General features: G+C 48.0%; 1 protein-coding gene across 3 annotated transcripts in view; it reads left to right on the top strand.

Moving 5' to 3' along the window:
* The window catches only part of LOC142483860 (pregnancy-specific beta-1-glycoprotein 7-like), a 153,426-nt gene that overhangs the window by 19,102 nt on the left and 119,466 nt on the right, over positions 1-14,858 (top strand). For all 3 annotated transcript variants that reach the window (XM_075583782.1, XM_075583783.1, XM_075583781.1), the window contains exon 2: positions 6,727-7,074. In XM_075583782.1, the coding sequence (XP_075439897.1) occupies positions 6,727-7,074 (348 nt within the window). The remainder of the gene's footprint in view (positions 1-6,726; positions 7,075-14,858) is intronic.

Genomic DNA, 14,858 nt, shown 5'->3' on the forward strand with positions numbered 1-14,858 from the left:
CCCTACCGTCAGTGTTATAGATGGATACAGCGCTCTGCGTGTTATAGATAGATACAGCTTTCTGCCCTGTGGCCTTCTGGGGGCTGTAGTCCCCGCAGAACCCTCTTATCATTGGCGCCGCGTGCGCTATCACTAATGGCCGCTGCAATGCTCCCTGCGCATGCGCGACCCTTGTAATGGCCGTCGCAACTCTCCGCAGCGTGTGCATATCTAACATGGCGGCGCACTGAACGCTCTCTTCCCGGAGCTCTGGCCCGGCGCGACTGCCCCCACAGCAACCCCCCTCCCCCGAGCTGCAGCGGAGGTAAGGGGCCACTCGGGGAACCCAGGCCACACATGGCTAAGTGAAGTAAGGGGACGCAAAATGATTGTGTCCCGAAGGCAATTCACTTAAATGCACACCACTTTAATAAAATGTAACCTTTATTGTTTTACTTAAAACATATATTACCGAGTGTTCATGTAATAGTAATAAAAAGAAATTAAACATAAACTAGACAAGACAGCGGCAATCCCTGATGTATATATAGCCACTCGTAAACATAAATAGTAGTGAGATGGTGGGGATTGATACTGCAGATCAGCAAGGTGGATTGAACCCCCAATATCAGCGATTTTACACAGTCAGTGATAATATAGTTATGATGAGGGAGAAATGAATAAATCAGTCAGTGTTAGTTGATTGCCAACTCCCAAAGATACCACTATACTAAAGTACTAATGTGTGGTCCAGTATTATCCAGAGGCAATGCTAATAATATCATCCAGATTGTCAAAATGTTGTAGCATTAGCCACACCTCACTGTGTATAGATAGTGAATGTATATATATTTCCTCTTAATAAGATAAAATAGCATATAATGCAACAGAGATCCACAACAGTGTACCCGCACTGCTATAAGGTGTTAAACACTGTGATGAATACTTGCTATATACTAGATGTAATGCAGACTGTGCCGAGTATAGCAACACAGGGATAACAAGGATACAATACTGAACAATACTGAACAATAGTGGTGCCTATTCTGGGAGAGATATATATACCCCTTCACTTGTAATTCATATATAGACGGTGTAGCTGATATCACTGATCACACACTAAACTAAAACATAATGGAGACTGATGACATCATCACGTGCCCAACGCACATTTCCCTCCAGCTACGGAGCTTCTTCAGGGACAATTTTGCACTAAGCAGGGAGCGAAGCATATTTATGGCCGGCCGTCACCATGGAAACACAGTGCATAGGTCCCATTGCGCATGTCTAAATATCGTAGTGTAACCATTGCGCATGCGCGATTATATACGTGTATGTATCATATGTTATTAAAGTATTCACCTTACAATTTACACTGTTAAATTGCCTCCCAAGCCCACCCTCTTTTGAAATTCTAGTTGGCAGAATATGCCTCCCCCTTTCTAAGCCCATCTTGCTCGCTGGCATCTACCACCCCCCTAAAGCCCCTCTACAATCCCTGACTGATATCACCCAATTTCTTGGCTCCATTTCCTCTCTGAATGAGAAGAGTGAGCTGCTAGTTCTTTGGGATTTCAACTTCAATTGGCTTGATCCTAAATATCACAAAATCCAGATACAACTAAAGTCACTTAACCTATCGCAACTCATTTCCCAACCCACACGGATAAACCTGAAATCTCATAACCATTCCTTGCTAGACTGGATTCTCTCCTCAAACCCCAGCAGAATCCAATCCTCTGGCATCCTTCCTGACATTTTAAGTGACCATGCAATAGTGTACTGTGTAAGGAAAATTAAAACGCCCCAATCAAGCCCTAAAGTTCTCCTCACAAGAACATTTAGAAACTTTAACCCACAACAGTTTCTGGATGACCTTACCAACTGCCCATGGTACAGAATCAATTTAATTCCCGACCCTGATTCTGCGTTCGACTATTTCCAATCAATCAGAGTTCTTAAAACTCTGTGATACCCATGCTCCACTACGCAGAATAAGGGTACGGGGTGCCCACCTTCCATGGGTTACACCTGACCTTATAGCACTCTACCAGCTCAGGGATACCTTGTGGAAAAGCTACAAAGTAACTGGCACTACCAAGGATCTCAATCACTACAGATGCCTGCGGAACGTGTGCACAAGGCAAACAAGGCACGCAAACGCACAATATTACTCTGACAATCTCCTCCAGAATACATCAAACCCAGCTAACTTCTGGAAGGTTATCAACAATATATTCCAGCCTCCTAACCATCAACAACCAAGTAATATCACTAAGGGGGATATTACTCTGACAAACCCCACTGACATTGCAATTGCATTCAATGATTACTTTGTGGGGTGTGCCACTAACTTATTAGCAAAACGTACCCCAAACCACAAACAGGAATCGCATTCTGAGAGTACCCCTATAGTCCCACCCCCTCCCAACACTGCCCACAATTTTCAATTTGGCCCAGTATCCGAAGAGGAGCTTACACAAGCGCTCCTCAAACTAAAACTAAGCAGCCAATGTGGACCCGACTTACTACAATCTAAGTTCCTACGACTTGGTGCCCCAGCCATTGCCAAACCAATAGCTTCCATAGTTAACTCTATCCTGTCTGCAGGCCATATCCCTAATACCTGGAAAACTGCCAGAGTTGTCCCAATCTTCAAAAGTGGGGACAAAAACACTGTCTCAAAATACAGACCAATCTCTCTTGCAGGGCATCTCGGTTCCCCTTTTTCTCAGCGGGATCTGCGGATGTGTCTGTTCCTTCCACGGTACGTGAAGGCCCGCTTTTCTTTTTTCATCTTTTTATTTTGGATGACTCCGTGCGATCCGGAATACTGGGGTCTCCTTCTTTATTTGATACTTCAGCTGCTTCATTATATACGCCAGGCTTTTCTTGCAGTTGCTTTAGCTGACAGAAATATTGGGTGATCTGCTGCTCCCGCTCTTTGTCTTGTCGACCATATTCGTCATCAAAGGGAGCGGTCTTTTCTGTTCGTGCCGAGTTCAGGCACCCCCACCATTCTTGGGGTGTTTTGTGGGTGTGACTCGGTTCGGGTTCCCCGTAAGAGATGTCTTCCTCCTTATCGGACTGGAAGGGCCACTCTTTTGTGGGGTAGGGTTCATTACAGGAACGCCGCATCTTGTCCTCCATTTTTAGGCTATCAGGTGTAATTTTCTTCCTGACCTCAGGAGGCGCTATTGCAGCTGTTGCCACTGTTTTTGCTAGAACCCCCAATTGTGGTAGTCCTACAGGTGGGCATATTTTGCTTGCAGAGGTCGTAGCTCTCACAGGCCTCACTGTAGACTTTTTCTTTCCTTTAGTAAGTTTTACAACATTAGCGTTAATGTGCATGCATTCATTCTCAACGTCTGAATAAGGCCTGAAGGGACAATGCTCTGTGTGGTGGGGTTCTTTACACCAGGAACACATTTTCTTCCCTATTTTTACAGAGTCTGTATTTGACTTCAGCTGGGTGGCCATTTTAAATTCCCAGGGTTCTATTTCTTTAAATACAGTGCTTGCTAGCTGCCCATTTTCTGGCTTCAGCAAAGGCATTTGCTTTACACTATTTACTTGCTATGTCCAATCCCTCCACTTCAGCAACAGAATTCGGTTTTCTGCTTGAGTTCAGTAATTTTCAGTCTCATCTTTGGGTATTATGGCATTCACTCTTCACAATTTGGGTGCCTGTTTTACTCCCAAGATACATTAGGCAGACTTTTTTTTTACTTGCAGAAAAAAAAAACATTCTTTGCAGTGGAATATTTCTTTCACTCCCGGCAGGGTGACTCAACACTCAGCAATTAGCTTTGGAATACCTTTTACACAGTTCAGCAATCCCTTTTTCCCCGGTAGGGCAATTTTACACTCAGCATTTGTTTGTTGAAAATTCCCCTGCTTCAGCACAGTCGTGCATCAATTTTCACACTTTTCTGCATATAATCCATTCACAGCTGGTAGTCCTATGCGGTGTGGCAACCTTTATTTGCAGAATCAGTACCGCTCGTGGGTCACCATCTGTATTCACTGCTTCAGCGAAACATTTGAAAACAACAAACGCCTATCCCTTTTAAGGGCTTTCTCACTTCTTGAACCCTGACTACGGCTGGAAGGCAAAACCCCTATTTCAATGACCATATTACACTTTATTGTGATAGGCAAATAAGGTTTACCTGCTTCAGCAGTCTCTCTCTCTCCTCTTGGGATTGGGAAAAAGAGTCCATCTGTTGTTTTGTGAGTTTCAGTGCAGTGTAAGTTTCCTGCCTGGGTGTGTCGCTTTAACTCTGGTCTCTGCTGCATGTGATTGTTTATGTTGCTCAGGCTGTTTGTAGGCAAAAAGCAAAAAAAAAATTCACAGGAAATCTCCGGGCACTTTTAACTTCAAAGACCACCTCTCATCCCACTTCTAACACCATATGTAGGAGGACATGTGCAGAGGTACACAATGGACACTGTTGTAAGGTGAAATTATAACAAGGCTTTATTGTGCCTGTCGCTTTAAACACAGCAAAAAAAAATCAACATAAGCGAAATAGTGAGCCAAACAAAGAAAACCTATCTCTGCTTTGGAGACTATCTATACATGTAGCTCAGCCCTCTCTGACTGGGTTGGTTAGCTAAGCTATTTACCACCCCCAAATCATGGAAACATTTATCAATACAGAGATATAGATAATAGTCTTATACGAAAAAGTCTTATCTGTTAGCTGGGCTGCTGTAGGGGAAGCTTCTCTGCTCTCTTGGAACCGCACCCTTGTGTGCACAGGAAATATTAGGCTCCAGGTTAGAATCTTGTCCCCTTTGTCTTGTGGTCAGCTTGTCGCTCAAGACATCTGTCCTTCCTTGGTTCAGCCCAGTTGTGGACTAAGGAATCTCTCCTCTGTCTCCTAGTTCAGCTCAGGTGTGAGCTAAGGAGTCTCACTTCCTGTCTCAAAAGACAGGCTTTTCTAAGCAATCTAATCAGGCAGGTGGTGTTTGTTAATTGACTACCAGCAGTTAACCACCACACTGCTGGATTAGAGGCACATTACCTGAATAGGGATAACTCCCCACTTACAGTAACCATGTATTATTTGTCATTTTAACTCTGTGTCCAGGACATACGTGAAAATGAGAGGTAACTCAAAATGTATTACTTCCTGGTAACATATCTTATAAATAAATAAATAAAATTATTGAGATGCCTGCGCTCTCTGTATTAGAGAGATGGCTGGCCTCCCTGTATTAGAGAGATGGCTGCGCTCCCTGTATTAGAGAGATGCCTGCGCTCCCTGTATTAGAAAGATGCCTGCACTCCCTGTATTAGAGAGATGCCTGAGCTCTCTGTATTAGAGAGGTGCCTGCGCTCTCTGTATTAGAGAGGTGCCTGCGCTCTCTGTATTAGAGAGATGCCTGCGCTCCCTGTTTTAGAGAGATGCCTGCGCTCCCTGTATTAGAGAGGTGCCTGCGCTCCCTGTATTAGAGAGATGGCCACGCTCTCTGTATTAGAGAGGTGCCAGCGCTCCCTGTATTAGAGAGGTGCCTGCGCTCCCTGTATTAGAGATATGCATGCGCTCCCTTTATTAGAGAGAGGCCTGCGCTCCCTGTATTAGAAAGATGCCTGCACTCCCTGTATTAGAGAGATGCCTGCGCTCTCTGTATTAGAGAGATGCCTGCGCTCTCTGTATTAGAGAGATGCCTGTGCTCCCTGTATTAGAGAGGTGCCTGCGCTCCCTGTATTAGAGAGATGCCTACGCTCCCTGTATTAGAGAGTTGCCTGCGCTCCCTGTATTAGAGAGGTGCCTGCGCTCCCTGTATTAGAGAGATGCCTGCGCTCTCTGTATTAGAGAGATGCCTGCGCTCTCTGTATTAGAGAGATGCCTGCGCTCTCTGTATTAGAGAGATGCCTGCGCTCCCTGTATTAGAGAGGTGCCTGCGCTCCCTGTATTAGAGAGATGCCTGCGCTCCCTGTATTAGAGAGATGCCTGCGCTCCCTGTATTAGAGAGGTGCCTGCGCTCCCTGTATTAGAGAGGTGCCTGCGCTCTCTGTATTAGAGCGGTGCCTGCGCTCTCTGTATTAGAGAGGTGCCTGCGCTCCCTGTATTAGAGAGGTGCCTGCGCTCTCTGTATTAGAGCGGTGCCTGCGCTCCCTGTATTAGAGAGATGCCTGCGCTCTCTGTATTAGAGAGATGCCTGCGCTCTCTGTATTAGAGAGATGCCTGCGCTCCCTTTATTAGAGCGGTGCCTGCGCTCCCTGTATTAGAGAGGTGCCTGCGCTCTCTGTATTAGAGCGGTGCCTGCGCTCTCTGTATTAGAGAGGTGCCTGCGCTCCCTGTATTAGAGTGGCGCCTGCGCTCTCTGTATTAGAGAGGTGCCTGCGCTCTCTGTATTAGAGATGCCTGCGCTCCCTGTATTAGAGAGGTGCCTGCGCTCCCTGTATTAGAGAGGTGCCTGCGCTCTCTGTATTAGAGAGATGCCTGCGCTCCCTGTATTAGAGAGGTGCCTGCGCTCCCTGTATTAGAGAGGTGCCTGCGCTCCCTGTATTAGAGCGGTGCCTGCGCTCCCTGTATTAGAGCGGTGCCTGCGCTCTCTGTATTAGAGCGGTGCCTGCGCTCCCTGTATTAGAGAGGTGCCTGCGCTCCCTGTATTAGAGAGATGGCTGCGCTCCCTGTATTAGAGAGATGGCTGCGCTCCCTGTATTAGAGAGGTGCCTGCGCTCTCTGTATTAGAGCGGTGCCCGCGCTCCTCACACTCCTGTCTCTCTTGCAGTTCTCCTCAGTCTGTGGATGGAGGTGACCAGTGGATTCGTTATTCAGCGGATCCCTGAGAGTCCGGCGGTCGGACAGAATGTCACCCTGAAGGTCACCGGGGTCACTGGGACAGTATTCGGCGTCTCCTGGTATAAAGGGTCAGGCACGGACTCCCAGAACCTAATCCTCTTCTATATCCCGGATTCTAACATAGAGAGACCGGGGCCACAGTACTTCTCCCGGGCGTCACCGCTCCCAGACGGGTCGTTACAGATCTCTGACCTCGTGACCTCAGACCGGGGTAATTACACCGCGCAGATACAGGCGGATACTCAGCTACAATACACAGTGTACCTGCCTGTATATGGTGAGTAATGTGTGACCTCTCCCTCCCTGAGTATCTCTCCCAGAATCCTTTGCTTGTGCTGGTAGTATGGATACACTGTATATATGGCCGCCCCGGGATACCCCCAGTTAGGAGCTGGGGGTCAGTGGTTGGTTCGTCCCAATTTTCCCTGAACCCAAAGGTTCAAAAGGGTTTGTCATTCTGCGGTGGGGACATTATTTCCCATGTCTACTAAGCAGTGATCTAATTTACTTCAACGGGCAGTAAGGTGTCCGCCACTAATGGCCACGAGTTACCCACGCCTCGAGCGGGACCCCTCTCCCACTCCCAATACCCACACCATACATCTTCCTGGGAGAAATAATGGTAATATCATTGAAATACCCCGCTACAGCTAGGTTGAATGATTGTAAGCAGGAGTACCGGTGTTCACTGGGACTCAGTATGTGAGGACGAGTTTGTGTTAGATTGTCACCTCTGCCCTGCATGGTCCAAGTCCATTTATTAATATGGACACGGGCATACACACTGCCACACCGATGCTTTGCAGGGGATATACTTCTGTTACTGGGTACCACTACAGGGACTTCGCTATAGTTTTTTCCTCCCTAGGTTCCCTTCCTGCATTAGCTTTAGCAGTGTACCTGGCGGTTGCGCCCATTCCTTAATATGGGCACAGGCATACCCACTAGCCACACCGCTTTGTTGGTACAGTTATGCTATTAAACCACTTGAACACCCCAATGTTGTTGCTATACTAGTGGCAGCTATTTAGCATTGGCAGGTTCTGCACAGTCAATCTATTTGCCCTGTACCAGTGCATGGAGGGTACTGGTACCGTGTGGTGCCCTCATAGGCTATCCTTACGTGATTCCCAAGGCACTCAATACACGTCTGTAGCCTTATCATATCACTAGGGGCTGCACTACCTGCACTGGCAGTCCATCGTTTACTCTCCTCCTATCGCTGCTGCTTCAAGAAACACCAGACTAGGGTAAGCTGCGCATCAGCTCTCTCTGGGACACGGATCTAATTCCACTCATTTGTTACAATCTGTGTATTATTCAGAGTGCCCTAAGCACCCGACATAGGATTATACTGTGTGTCCAGTCCTTGGATTTTTAACCCCCAATTTTTTAATCTAATATCATTAAACATTTATTTTAACTCATTCAGTAACATTCATATAGGGTAGTGAGTGCTTCTATTGGGTTCTTGCTCTTTATATTTACTCATGGGAGAAATAATGGTCACAGCTATTAAGGGCTTGCAATAAAATATACCATATACCTCTGCCTCTGGTGTCAGTTCCTGGGCAGGAGGGAGGTAATTGTGCAGTGATGGGGGCTGACACCTACATTCCGTGGGTTCCATCACTGCTGGAGTCGCTGACACCACCATGAGGAACCGAGACCTGTGCGAACCAGTCCTGTTCCTGTCTCAAATCATCTGGCAGACAACCCAGACCTCCTGTGCACCAACAGGTATAGCACCATACCAGTGTGGTAATGCGCCCACTTCCACACACTGGCTCCTAAGTGAGGTTGGGGGGTGGGGGGGACACGTGTTACATTTGATGGCGCTGCTGAGATGTGACAGGACAGGCTTTTAAGAGCAGGCAGCATCAGCAAGGGGCCAGGCCTCTGAAACTACACCAGGGACCTTGGGCACCCAGCCAAGTTAAGGAAGGGGGGAGTCCCTCTCTGAAGCAGCACCAGGGAGGGGATCAGCCCAGACCCTTGCCAAAAGAGACTGTCTTGGGGCGTACCCTGAGGGCAAGTTACCAGGGAACGTGGATACCCTTCTCCAGCAGTTCGTGTAGGTGTATTGTGGGACATGGTATTATCCATTAGTACATGTTCGAGGGGCAGAGCTCTAGCCTTGGATTAGTGCTTGCTCCAGATTGTAAAGATGGCGTCCACCGCGCGGGTGGGTGCGCGTGGGTACTGAAGTCCAAAATGGCGCTCCTGCTAAGAAAACGGGACCGCGTGGGCTGCAGTGCAAATTCGCAGAAAGTTGCAAGCCGAAGTTGCAAGCTTTCGGCACCAAGTGGAGGGTACCGCCCTGCGAGCTGATTGGCCTAGGACAGAGCCAAGTCACGCCATTGATCGTAGCCCCACCTCTGAGATTCACCCAGGGGAGGAGCTGTTGAGGAGCAGCCAATCGAGGCTGTTGTGAGGGATGGGAGGAGTCTGCAGAGTGGACCCCAGAGCCATTCTACTGAGAGCAAAGGAAGAGTTAAGAGCTCCTGACTACAAGTGAGGCTTCACTGTACTAGGATGGCTGCCTCTATCGAACTTGCTGATCTGGAAGCAGCTAACTACTCTCTCCCAGGCGGCTGCCTTGTGGTAAGAGTGGGAGGAAGCTACCATCTACGTTGCTTATGTGCCCATTGTCGCCTGCCTGGAGGGCCTTTCAGCCTAGAAGCGCGGTGCCAACACCGTGGCACTTTTTATCTGCGGCCGGCTAGCCCAGTGCGTGCAGAGACGTGCACATTGCCAGAGCGAGCCATTACCCCGACCTGTGCGGCCTCGTTTCAGTTCCCTTCCACCATGGATGCTGTGGGCCCATGTGCTCTTGTGAGTGCGGCCGGAGGCTTCGGTGGTCCGGTGCCTCCTTATGTTACCTGCTCTACCGCGACTGCCGAGTATGCTGTGGGCCCATGCGCTCTACAACGGCAGTTGCGTCCTACGATGCTGGTACCATTGGTCCCAGTCCTGGGACCAGTACCGACTGACAATAGGGGTAAGTAGACTGCCCCAGGGGTGTCGGGAGTGGGTCCACGGGTGACCGCCGAGCATGATGGCTCCCTAAGTATGGTCGCCCGGGCGATAGGCTTGCCCTCGTCCTGGCAGAGGTGTCCCCCCTAGAGGAAGATTTATACACTGCTGGGCCTGCGGAGGAAAGACCGTCACTTACCTGTGCAGCCCAGATGAGTTCTGGTCCAGAAGTTTCTGTTCCAGCGGATGCAGAGGTTCCGGAGCCTTCAGACCTATTCCCAGCTCCAGACGACTTCGGAGTCCTTCGACCGCCTGTGGAGACAACGCAGGACGTCCCGTACCTTGCCGTAGGTGAGCCGTCCTGTTCTTCCGTTGCAGCAGAGCCGGTCGCGGCCTACTCGCTGGTAGCACCGGTTGCGGCCTCGTCCGGCAGCAGCATGGTGACGAGCTTCTGGTCTTACCGGAAGTGACGTCTTCAATGGCGCCGGGCGGTGGTTGGACCGGAAGTCTCGCGAGAATGGCGGCCGGGAGTGATGTCACCAAGATGGCGCCTGCGGAGCTGGTCGCACCACCGCTGGGCCCGGAAGCGGTGTGTGTGGACCTGGCCCCACAAGGTGTCACCCTCAGAGAGAAGAGTCCCTGTGCTAAGGGAAAGAAGAACGTTCCGGCCCTGGTGCCACCCCCTGCTGGACTAGGTTAAGGACACCGCTTGGCAGCAGTTAAGACATCACTCCCAGTTACAGGAGAAGTGAAGTCCCGGTCTGTATCACCCATTAAAGATGTGTTTGAGTCCCAGTCCATGGCCCTAGCTTTAAATACCCCACCTGTGACTGCCCCGGTACTGGACTTACAGGACTTTTCCCAGGTGCACTCTGCCCCTACCACTGCCCCGTCATCCACGTGTAGTTCTCAGGGTGTGAAATGTATTGATCCCGCTGCGCAGGGGTTTGTACTAACAAAATTCCCTGAAGATATAGATAGTGGGAGATGGTTAAGTGAGAGTTCGGACTCAGAAGGGGATCTGTCTCTAGGTACATTAAGAGGCCGGGAAGTAGAGGCTCCTTTCAGTCATTTAGGAGGTCCTCAGGGTCCCTCTCAGAGGTGTCCCTTGTGTCTTCCCCATCGGGGTCAGCAACTGCCTTGTCCCCTGTACCGGCCAGATCTGTTAATACTGGATCTGAATCCACATCTCCTGAACCATGCCCCTGTTGGTACCCCATATTCCAGGGTTATGCCCCTGAACTGAGATACACCCGGTTCATATTACGCGGTGGTCCCATCATAGATCATTGGTGGGAGGAGGGAGCGTTCAACTTTGATGAGAAGGCAGAGATTCTCTTCAGGCGAGAGAGGGAAATAAAGATGGGAGTCCGCATCCCTAAAGGTTCCCCCAGCCTGAATAGGAAGGCAAATCCAAAAGACCCAGGGTTTTGGGTGTTACCTGGCAAGGGAAGGGGCAGAAAAATTGTAACGTTAAGCCGAGCTGACCGGGCTATAAGAGCTAGATTCTGGCAGTCTCATGGGTATTATTTCCCGTACGTTCCTGAGCCAATTATACAGGAAATAGATGACCCCCGACAGGAATGGTTACGCTTAGCTGTTATTGACTATCTACAACGGAGAACAAGTCACAAAGAATTCTTAACAGAGTCCCTAATATGTTCTATTATGGGGGAGTGGATGATTGGGACTTATATATGGATAGAGCGGAGGTACGTCAAGAAGCAGAGGTACCCAAAGTTTATTCTGTTTGGGTAGAAGATTTTGACGGATGACAGACGGGGCTGTAAATTCAGACCCAAGCGGGGTCGTTGGGATTTTTCACCCAGGGGAGAATGTAACAGGGTATGTCCATCTGTACCTGTTTCTCTCCACATAGTGTATCTGCTATGTAAGCCCTGTTAAGAACCAGGCATTAGTAGGTTCATCTATGGGCCATTGACCCCCCTTCTGCTTCCACAGAAAGTGAAGGAAGGTAGGTGGTGACTCATGGCCGGTGTACAGCCCCCTTGTAGGTGGGTACAGCCCATGAGCCTGCCCCTTCCAGAGCTCTCTATGGGAGTAGCCAAAGTTAGGAGAGAATCTGCCTCTGCACCTCATGGTTTGAGGTGAGCTTTGCCCCCTGCTCCTCCTGGAGTAAGGAGGGTGATGGTGTCCCTCTCTGAGCCCTGGCAAGGGTGAAGGAGGGTGAGTAAGGTGGGAGCAATGAGTCTTCCCCATGGCGGGGTAAGCTTGCTCACTCTAGGCTGCCTAGCCTAAAGACCACCTGGATCAGAACACTATGGAAGAAGGTGCACCGTCTTGACAGCCTGGGACAAGTGGGGTGAGATATATGCTGCTAGGAGAGCTGAGGCAGAATCCCGGCAATAAAGTACCTTCAAGATACCTCTGCCTCTGGTGTCAGTTCCTGGGCAGGAGGGAGGGATGTGTGGTGATGGGGGCTGACACCTACACACCGTGGGATCCAGCACAGCTGGAGGCGCTGACACCATTGTGAAGAGCCCAGAGACCTGAGCGAGCCAGTCCTGTTCCTGTCTCTTTACCATCTGACAGACAACTCAGACCTTCTGTAAACCTACAGGAAGACCACGACAACAGCGAGGTAACGCACCCACTCCCATACACTGGTCCTAAGGGAGGATGAGAGGGGGACACGTGTTACATGTGTATGTGTGTATGTCTTTATTTATATAGCTAACAGAAAAGAAATCTGCACGCAGTTGGAAGCTGCAGATTTTAACTCTGCTCAAGCAGGGAGGGAATGTAATCCAAACAATTGCTGGGAGGGTGGTGCTCACAGGGAATATGTGCACAGTGAGTAAGAGGAAAGAAAGAATCCCTTTAGTGTGGCACTAGAAGAAATACACCCTAATTAAAACTTAACTTTATTATAACCGATTAAAATAAATTGTTTGGAGAAACCACATACATAAAACAAACATACAAAAAATATTTAAAAGACGGAGAGGTGTGATAGGGTGTTTAGTGGAGGTGTAATTATAAATACCTCTCTATTAATACTTAATAAACCCTAGGATGTGGGTGATCTCTATACTAAATAGGTATAGGTACATATATCTTGTCCCCTTAAACCAAAGCAATGGAAAGAGGTACAAGCCCCCGATGAGCCCCCGATGAAGCCAGTTACGGTGAAACGTACGTAGGGTACGTCTGACGTCACCGTCACGTGACGTCGGCTCATCAGTGAGGTGTGGGCCATACACTGTCTGAGTGCTTCGTAGACTGCGTCCGTGGGCAGCAAGAGCACTCAGACCTTAGGGTTGATCTAATATATATCAGCAGTGAATGTGGCTGGTCTCACAACAGACTGGTCGCAATAGAGCTTACAACAGTGTATTCTGATATACTAAGTGAGGTATGTAGTGGCTGCTTCAACTCAGCCACCATTATACTCAGCCTCACCACTCCATCCAGCAGTTAAGCACATTCATCTGCTTGTACCTCTTTCCATTGCTTTGGTGTAATATGCATTTTCTCTACTTTTTATGAGAATATCTGCTACGTTGCCACATTTCCTAGAATAATAACCTACATTTTGAAGAATGTTATTTTCTGAGTAGTATTTGCAGTTTTGGGAGAAGTTTATTATTTTTTCTCTATTTAATGAGCCAGATTCACAGTTAATATACACGTTATATACAGGCAGCTTCCCACATGTATTATACAGCAGGAAGGAGTCACCGTGTGTCACTATACAGAGTACAATAACGGGCGTTCACCTGAGCAGATGCAGATACAGATACAAAGCGCTGACGCCTGGAAGAGTTCCCTTAGTAACCTGCGCTGGGTTTGGACTTTGGATGTGTTAGTTGCATAGAATGGCATCTCTATATGGAGTGATTTTGCTGGAAGTATATAAACAAAAACTGCTGGCCAAGATTTTCTGACATTGCACAGTCCTCCACATACCTTTTGGACCCCAGCACCTACCTTGCTGCTTCTGTAGGGTCACCCTAGCGTCAATCACCGATTTTTACTTCCATTAATTTTAATATGACATAATAAAGCTATTTTTAGTACCATCATCATATCACCCAGTAAGGAGGGAGAGCGCCCACAGCTGGGGCTACCGTTTCTGGGTTTGTAGTATTGATCATCATTTAGACCAGAGGAGTTCCTCCTCCCCCCTCCTCTTCCCCCCTCTTCCTCCCTCTCCTCCCTCCCTCTCCCTTCCCCTCCCCCCCACTCACCCACTCCCCCCACTCCAGTTTTTCTCTAGCTGTGTGGGGGGTTTCACCGCTCTGCTGATCACATGATCTGAATACAGGGCATGGGAATCGTATGGAAATATATACGAGACCGTTACCAAATGACAGCGCAACAGCTTCTAATACACACGCGTGTGCAAAACACAATATAAAACAGCACAAGTGTACATTATGCACAATGTTAAATGGCCCTATACATGGGTATCATCAGAATAAAGGGGAGGGGGGGGGAATGAAAAAACAGCTTAAAAGTCAATAATCCAAAGGATAAAAATCAACATTGTGCTGAATGCTGCGGGGACAAGAGGAGGAGAAACATTAGAAACTAAAAATAATTAAAATGAACAATTATTAAACATTATTTTAAAAAAACAATAAGATATAAAAATATAAACATTTCAATTTCATCTTTTTTTCTTTGAGACTTTAAAAAACTCGGAGATTTTAAACCGAGAGGAATAGTTATACTGTAGTCAATCTCTTACAATTAAGGTCTATGCCAAGACCATTTTGATCCAATGTTTAAAGTTTGACACAGTGGATCAGCAGCAGCTGCTCAGCACACAATCAGTTCTGGATAGAGATCTCACTAGAGATGAGTGGATTTGTATTGCGCATTTGGATCCACCAGTTCCTTTGGTCCACGGATCACTCTCAAAGGGTCAGTCCGACATTTTGAATATATAGTTTTTTTTAAATAGAGAGACCAAACAGAAATCCGTTGCAGGATTGTTAAAAATCTGCAAGGAAGAAAGACTTTCAATTTAGTAGTGTCTCCAGTTGTATACTATATACAGTATATCCCCTCAAATAAAGGAACAAAGGCACCAACCTAATGACTGGAAAAGTGTCAAAT

This window comes from Ascaphus truei, unplaced genomic scaffold, assembly GCF_040206685.1.
Source record: "Ascaphus truei isolate aAscTru1 unplaced genomic scaffold, aAscTru1.hap1 HAP1_SCAFFOLD_374, whole genome shotgun sequence".
Taxonomy (NCBI): domain Eukaryota; kingdom Metazoa; phylum Chordata; class Amphibia; order Anura; family Ascaphidae; genus Ascaphus; species Ascaphus truei.